Genomic DNA, 8,323 nt, shown 5'->3' with positions numbered 1-8,323 from the left:
TATGATGAATGAACATGGGAAAGCTTGGTCATTGTTTGTGTTTGGCAGTCCAAGAAAGTTTAAGAGGTGACAACAACAGAGCATATCAAAGCCTAGTTAGAGCTCTGAAAACTGATTACTAATATTTAACGTCGAGAAGTTAAGCTAGCTCTAAACCCAAAAGCTCTCTTACGCTGAAACCTTACTAACATTTAACGTTAGAGGATTTGGAAAACAATAAACAAGAGGTAAGATTCTGATAGGTTAATGTTAATGACTGTCTAAGGATAAAGTTTAACCAAGTCTACATCAAGAACATTAAAATGTGTGGGAGAAAAACTATTTGGATAAAAAGTATCATCTCAGAATAAGACAAAAAAATTACTGAATTGATTTCCCTGAGCTGCAAGCAACTTCCACATTTAGAACCTGACTTGCCATGCTGTTTTCACCATTGTATCAAGAATTGTGCTATCTTTCCCTATTTGTTAATCATCAAACTGAATAAATCACTAATTTCCGTACCTTCAAATTAAAGTATCATTTATTTGACCAATTTAATCTTAATATACAGGATTTTGGTACATTAGGTGAAAGTGTAAGATCTATATTGAATAGAAATGAGTGTAAATTCTGGGTTGAATAGAAATGAGAAAGTTCTAAGAATCCATTACCTTAAAGTTTTGAATCGGTTGTGGTGTCAATCTTATCTATATCTTATTTTTGTTGAATCTTCCTCCTGAATCCCTCGGAAAGAACCATCAATTATTAAGAAAAGAAAGAGACTAGCAAGTTAGCAATTAACAAACAGGAGAAGAAGCAAAAGCAACATCTTTGATTACTGTTCATGCCTCATAACGGTAGTTCATACACTGAATTGCTAATCTATGGTTGAGAGATTTGAAGAAAGAAATCAAGCACAGCAAAACTGTAAAATTGAGAAGCTAACATTCTTTTTCATTCACGGACGGGCATAATACATGAATTCTTTATATGCCACAGTAACTAACAAATAAAAAGTGCAAATAAAAATAGTTTTTGTCAGCTCCTTGAACAAAAGAACAAGTAAATCATGTCAGTTATGAATGTGCTAAACGAGGAATCAAATTATTTCAAAGGACAACAACACAATAACCAACCTTTCTCAACAGTTTGCCACTGAAACTCACTCATGCCATTATCATGCAAAATAGCAGATTGAGCAAACACTGAATTTCAACTTTTTCAAAAACCTAAGTTGGGTTCTACAAACCATGTGGAAGACCTACTTCTTAGAAGACTTTCCTTTCTTTTGAGAACCTTTCCCCTTTGTGCTATCAATTGAAGAATCCATGTTACTGTCCTTCACATTAATGGTACCCTGGCTGAATTCCGAGGACAAGATCTTAGCAATCTCAGGAAAACCAACACTGTTTCTTCCACGCAACAGCGATTGCAAATTCTGCTCCCAAATCTTGTCCTTCTTAATACCAGGACTCTGCACACCAAACATATCATTGTCAGTACCTTAAATTAAACATAAGCAATTAGTAACCAAAGTTATATAATCAAGTATGAAATTAAATTGGGGATAAATAAGTGAGGTAAGGGGAGTGAACCCTGAAATTGTAGAGTTTGATAAACTTGGAGAGAATGAGGGCAATTTCGGAACGAGAGTGATGAGGGATGCCAAGGAAGGTGCAGAGTTCACTGGAAGATTTGCGGATCTTGGTGTTGCCGGTGCCTGTGATTTCTGCCACCGCTTTCGCCACCGTGGACATGCTCCTTCGACCCAACGACCCCATTTTCACGACGTGTTGCGGCTGCTACTACTCTCCCTTCTTCTAATTCAAATCCCAATTCTTCAGAGCAATTAAAAAATTACTTGGTGTGAGATTGTTACCATTTTTCAGAAAAAAAAAATCTTGTATTTTTTTTAATTATTTAAAAAAAAATACAATATGAAAATAATTAAAAAATATTTTAAATGTTCATCCCAATATCATTTATAGAATTATTATATTTTTTTATATAATAATAATAGTATAGATAGATGAAGAAAGTTAAATTAGCTTGCATTTTTTCTATTATTTTGTTGAAATTGTATATCTTATTTCAATTGGTGCGAAAGTAATGTTTAAAACTAAATTAAAAATATTAAGTTTCTATATATATTTTATCATTTGAACTTTTATATTTTACAGTTTTTTTAATTAAATTTTTAATTTTTTTTATAAAAGTTTTTATGTTAGACATTACTATGCAACTTGACATCTCAGTTAGGCTGACACCTCAAACAACAACAATCATCTATCATCACAATAAATAATAAATTAGCCAACTTATCAACACATGCATTTTCTTCACGAAAAATATGAGTAACCCACCTGATTTTCCCACAGTAATTCAGACAAATATAAGTATTTTATGGATTACGAAGCATCCACATAATATTAGTCCTAGAAGTAAACGCAACACAAACTAAGGCAGAATCACATTCAAGTCAGACATTAGTAAGTCTCATCTTTTTGAGCTTATTCCATATCATGTACAACTCCATAAAACTCAGCAACGATACCAATCTGAACTTCAAGAATCACAAAGAAAACACCAATAAACTTTCCCATATACTCCCACAGAAAATACCTCTACAAGTAGCAAAACCAGGATACACCTAGCAGCGCCATTAACTCAGCCTAGTGAAGGAAACTTCCATCTAACAAGAGGAGGACGAAGAATTTTACCACTACGAGTATTAATACCAAAAAACTTATTCACATTGAAATCCAACAAATCATTCTTCATTGAAGCCTTAAACAAATTTCTCACTAAACAAGTTAACTCTTTAATTACCGAAATAGCCCTAGAAACCTTAATCTTATCCTGAAATCTAGCATAATTTCTCATATGCCATATCATCTAAATAGAAAAAGTTATCATAACAAGCTTAATTAATCAATTTAACCAAAGGACTATCATCACTCTTAATAAAAGAAAGAAGATCATCCTTATTAGAGAAATGAGAAGTGAGAAAAAATCTGTCGAACCCAATTCCAAATATGTAAAGCATTAGAACATTTAAAAAATAAATGTTGAGTAGATTCCTCATGTGTTTTCACAAAGTGTACACATAAAACATATATACAAACCTTTATTTTGAATATGTTGATCTGTAGGAAGTCGCCCATGAAAAACTTTCTAGAGTACTAAAGTTTTGGAAGGTGAAATAGATGAAGACCAGATGAATTTACCCCAACCACATTGAACTTCTAGTTCTAAAAAGAAAGTCTTAGCCGATTTAAGAGTGAAACGACCAGACTCATCTATAATCTAATTAGGAATATCTTGTTCCTCCTTAACCATGACATGGTTAAAAAAAATGAGGCATATGTAGTAAAGACAAGAGAATATTTCAATCACCACCTGTCCAAAAATGAGAGATTGTATCTGGAATACTAGCACCATCAGATAACCCTGTAATATTTGCTAAAGTGTTGGAGATCCCACATCGACTAGAGATTATGACATTTCATTGTATATAAGTGGGTGCAAACCTCACCTCATGAGCCAGTTTTATGGGGTTGATTTAGGCTTAAAGTCCACTTTGTAATATGGTATAAAAACCATTTAAAGTCTACCCTAACAAGTATTTGTTGGGCCTATCGGACCACCCATAATATGTTGTCCCACGCACGAGCTGTCACTCTCGGTGTGTTGGAGATCCCTATGAACCGGTTTTATAGGGTTGAATTAGACTTAAAGTCCGCTTGTACCAATAGTTCAAGAAGTGTAATAAAATATAGTAGAATAAAACCTCAACTTAACTAAAAAATTAAATAGGTCATTTATACATATTAAAGCTATAAGCTAAAAATTCATTAATCACCGTATTGACCATTTAGATATCAAAATTATATACATTATATATTTCTATCTAATTAATTAAGGGATTCCCTCCCTGCCCTTTATTTCCAATTAAATTTTATTATTTAATTTTTACAATTTATAAAATTTACCATTGAACTTTTATCAAATTTAATTTTTTTATCATATAATTTCCAAAATCATATTCTATCTTTTTGTTAAATAAATATCAATTTACCAATATTTTAATGATATAATAATAAAATAAGATGGGGTAGTAAAAATATAATATAACCAATAAATTAAATAAAAATGTTTCATATAGTATTCATTCAAAATGATGGTGTAAAACTTCCATAATCATAAATATTAAGTTATTTGTTTAATTTGTTTATATTCTACTATAATAAACTAGTTTGGAATATTAAGACATAGATTTACTTAATACATCTACTTTAAAAATCCTAACTATCCTATGTTTTTTAATATTGGTTGATATCAAATTAATAATTAAATAATTAATAAATCAATATATAGTTATATACAATTGTAAAATTGATAAAACTATCCAGAGAAATTAAAAGTTGATTATAAATGCAATATAAATAATTAATATAATTGTGAAAACATGTTGGGATGTTTTTAGACAGTTATAACATAATCCGCTTACCTTGGAAGTAATCAAATAAACATTTTTAGTGTAAGAAATACTTCTTTGAAAAATTATAATCAAATTATTTTAATACAATACATGTTAGTTTAACATTTTCAAATATTGTATTCTTAAAAAAATGGTTTTATAAAGTGAATAATTATTTATTATGTGAAAACAAATACTATAAATGTATATATTTTTTGTAATACTAGTTTGCTTCAAAACTACTCTAAATATTTAATCTAATTTCATCATGATTAATTATTTAATTTTTTTTTTACAATCTAATAATTATAAAAAAACGAAAAAAAATATTTTGTGGCCAACAAACCAAACTACAAATTATTGTTTTAATAAATTTTATTCTCAAATTGCTTAAATTTATGTATAGTTTGGTGTTGAGCAGAAATAAAGAAGATAGAAAGGTATACTTATATTATCAAACACATAAATGTCATAATATAGAAAAGTGATATTTTTTTTTAATTTTCAAATTTCATAGTAACAAGACTAAAATGATCTTAATTGGAAAGAGTGTTAAAGAATAAAAAAATATTATTGTAATTTTAATTGACGTCGATTCTTATATAAAAAAATAAATATCCATATTGTTCAACACAAAGAATTTTTTTAGCTTTCAAATTTCATAGAACGCATGTCAATATAATATTTTTTTTAACATGTTATCATAATTTTAATTAACATCAGTTTTCATAGATAAATAAAATAAATACATGAAACATAAAAAAGTTAAGAGTATAGTTTTTTTCATTTTCAAATTTCATAGTGGTAAAGCTAAAATAATTTAAGGCAAACAAACTCAACATAATAGAAAAAATCTTTTACTGTAATTTTGAAATGACGTATACTTTTTATACAGACAAAGTAGACGTGAGAGAGAAATAGATAGAAAAATTAAATATAATTTTTATATACAATAAATATTCTTAAAAACATACATTTTTTAGAAAAACAATTAATTAACATTTTGTTTAGCAAATGTTTTCGAATTAGCTTTATGAAGAGTATTGAAATTTTTTTATTGGGATCCTTTTAGTACCTCGTGTTAAAGCAAGTAAAAGAGCTTAAGACCTATTTATATATATATATATATATATATATATATATATATATTTATATATATTCCCACATTACAATTTTCTTTTTATCATAAATGAAACAGATAAAAAGAAAACTTAAAAGCAATATTTGGGAGAGAAGAAAAAAACTCGTAAGCGGGAAACAAGGGAGAGAGAACTCAAAAATGAAAGTAACTAAAGCATTGTAATATTTCAGTTTAATACACAACGGTACGCATTGGCTTCCATACATAATGGAACACGTCATCATCTACGAGCTCTCTTAGATTATAACCCAATAAAAACCCGCCACGTCACTCCTAAATGCACGCACTCGTAACAATCGAAAAGTTCCGTGGGATCATCGAGGAGGAGGGAACCCAAAAGCCTAAACCCTCTAACTCACTCTCTAGGGTTTCGTAATTCCAGAGCAAGGGTTTTTGCAGAGCGAATATGGGACTAACTAGGGTTTTCGGTGCGACCGCCGGCAGGGCCTTCATGGCGGCGGCGGCGAAGAGCGCGGCCAAGGTAAAAGCTCCTCCATCCGACGGAGCTGGCACAAAATCCGCGGTGAAGAAAACGACTATGGTCAGAGCCAACACCGGCATTCAGAAGGCGGTTCCGGTCTCTTCCGAGCTGGGAAACTTCGTCGGCGCTTCTGAAGTGTCGCGAACTGTCGCGGTTAAGAAAGTGTGGGAGTACATCAAGCAGCAGAATCTTCAGGTCTTGTTTCCGTTCTCGATCAATGCTGCTATTTCTTTCCGCGATCTTAGTTTTTCAGCTCATTTTTAAATTCTCAGTAGAGACTATTTTCACTGTAGAGATTTTTGGGATGTAGAGATTAATTTAGTGCTTATCACGTGTTATAGTGAGTGTTGTTTATTTCGTTTGGTATAATAACTCTTGACTGTGTTTTGCTTGTTAAGTGAGATTACTAGCATTGTTGCATCAGTGAGGCTAGAATATTTTTTTGATCGGCCAGTGAGGCTAGAAATGTGTTGCCTTTTTGTCTTTTAGGGTTTAGTGTCGTGGCTCTGATGTGCTTTGTATTGCGTAAACCGTTGTTCTAGTTATTGGAACTGAATGGAATAGTCATTTTGGTCTCGGGTTTCATAAAGCCTTCGCTTTAGTTGCTGACTTTGAAAAAGTCTTTCATTTTAGTCCTTTTTAGCTTGATTTTTACAGCCCGTATTGCATCAAAAAGGATTTGCAAAGGGAAGGCGATTTGTACAGTGATGAACTAGAGTGAAAATTGTGTGAATTCAAGGAAGGACTAAAGTAAGACGCTTATAATGGCAGGGACCAAAATAGGGCCTTAATTGTTTGTATTAAGATGGTTTGTTATTATTTAGTGATAATTTGTTTTGGAAGGGGTATAGTTTATGATTATATATCAGCTGGTTTCTGGAGTTTCTGTCTGATCCTTATCTTTTGAGATAATACTTTTTTAGTTCAATTGTGAGTTACTAATGGCAATCCTAATCTTGTTGGCTTTTTTCCTTCGTTTATGCTGGCATCTTTCTGCTGTATGTTTTCCTTCATTTTTTGTATTTTTCTTCTTCTTTCTGTTATTAAATAACTGGAAGTTTTCAGGGTATTGTTTATAGGGTGTGTTTGGATTTCAGTTGGGAATCCCAAACTAACTTTCATCTTCCGTTGACAATTGTACAAACATGTATGATAATTTTCTTCACATACAGTTAAAAGCAAGATTATTCTTGAACTCTAGTTGAATTAAAAGTTACAGTGAGTTGTTTTGTTGTTAACTCCAGCAGCTGAAATCCAAACACACGCATAGAAGTAGGATAATTTATTTTGTGTCCTTTCAGTGTTGTCTGTCTTTACTATGCATGACGACGGAGCTTCTCTTATGCAGAATCCTTCAAATAAGAAGGAGGTCTTTTGTGATGCAAAGCTGAAGACCATTTTTGGTGGGAAGGATAAGGTTGGGTTCACAGAGATTGCTTCATTGCTGTCTAATCATTTTGTGAAATCAGGCTGATAATCATCTTTGAAGGTACACTTAGTGATGGGAACTTTTTCCAGTATATTAAATAGGTTATTTCGGTTTGGAATTACACGGTTTGTGACCAACCGGTAAGAAACATGGAAATTTGTGGTATCGGACTAGGGGGGTTTTGAAAGTGGTGTTATTTTGTCTACTGACTGCTTTCACATTGATAGTGTTTTAGTATATGTGCATGATCTTTCCTAGTCACATGTTATCAGCATTGTTATTTTAGAATCTTACATTCAGTTATTCGCTATCGACATCACATGATTTGTTATATATAACGAGGTTGCATTTGAATTAAGGATCTGAGTTTTCCAACAAACCAAAACCTAAAATTTTTAAAAATGACTAAGCAAGTACTTTTTTGCTTCAAAGATGATGACGTATGTTCACAACCAAACAAGCACATCATTGGACTGGCCAACAATTTGCATCACATGAATCCAAGGTGACTGATATTCACGAATTAACTGTGGATTCATGTTACCCATATAAATTACAGTGATTCAATTTTTGTTTTTTACTTTCGACATTTGTTTATCAGACATTGAAAACATAAATTATTAAAGGAAAAGGTACCGAATGTCAAATTCTATTTCTTTGTTGTATTTGGCTATTTTATTCATTTTGCACATTTTATCAAGCCTGCGAATTAACGGCTCAACGCCCTTTTTGTAACTTGGTTTTTGATAATTTTTTAATACAAAATTGTTAATTGTTTATGAAGGAGAAAAGTTTGTGAAAGGTTTATAC

At 31.3% G+C, this 8,323-nt stretch overlaps 2 protein-coding genes across 2 annotated transcripts; one reads left to right on the top strand and one right to left on the bottom strand.

The window, feature by feature from the left end:
• Positions 1-915: 915 nt before the first annotated feature.
• On the bottom strand, positions 916-1,832 carry LOC137811087 (uncharacterized). Its single transcript, XM_068612675.1, has 2 exons — positions 1,578-1,832; positions 916-1,456 (listed from the first exon to the last, which is right to left on the bottom strand). Exons 1-2 carry the CDS (start codon positions 1,761-1,763, stop codon positions 1,244-1,246), a joined length of 399 nt encoding a protein of 132 aa, XP_068468776.1. The 5' UTR covers positions 1,764-1,832; the 3' UTR covers positions 916-1,243.
• Positions 1,833-5,841: 4,009 nt separating this feature from the next.
• On the top strand, positions 5,842-7,774 carry LOC137811086 (upstream activation factor subunit UAF30-like). Its single transcript, XM_068612673.1, has 2 exons — positions 5,842-6,279; positions 7,433-7,774. Exons 1-2 carry the CDS (start codon positions 6,010-6,012, stop codon positions 7,556-7,558), a joined length of 396 nt encoding a protein of 131 aa, XP_068468774.1. The 5' UTR covers positions 5,842-6,009; the 3' UTR covers positions 7,559-7,774.
• Positions 7,775-8,323: the final 549 nt, after the last annotated feature.

This window comes from Phaseolus vulgaris, chromosome 2 (genome assembly GCF_000499845.2).
Source record: "Phaseolus vulgaris cultivar G19833 chromosome 2, P. vulgaris v2.0, whole genome shotgun sequence".
NCBI lineage: Eukaryota > Viridiplantae > Streptophyta > Magnoliopsida > Fabales > Fabaceae > Phaseolus > Phaseolus vulgaris.
The sequence above is the reverse complement of the archived record's forward strand: the minus strand, read 5'-3'. Positions and strand labels throughout refer to the sequence as shown.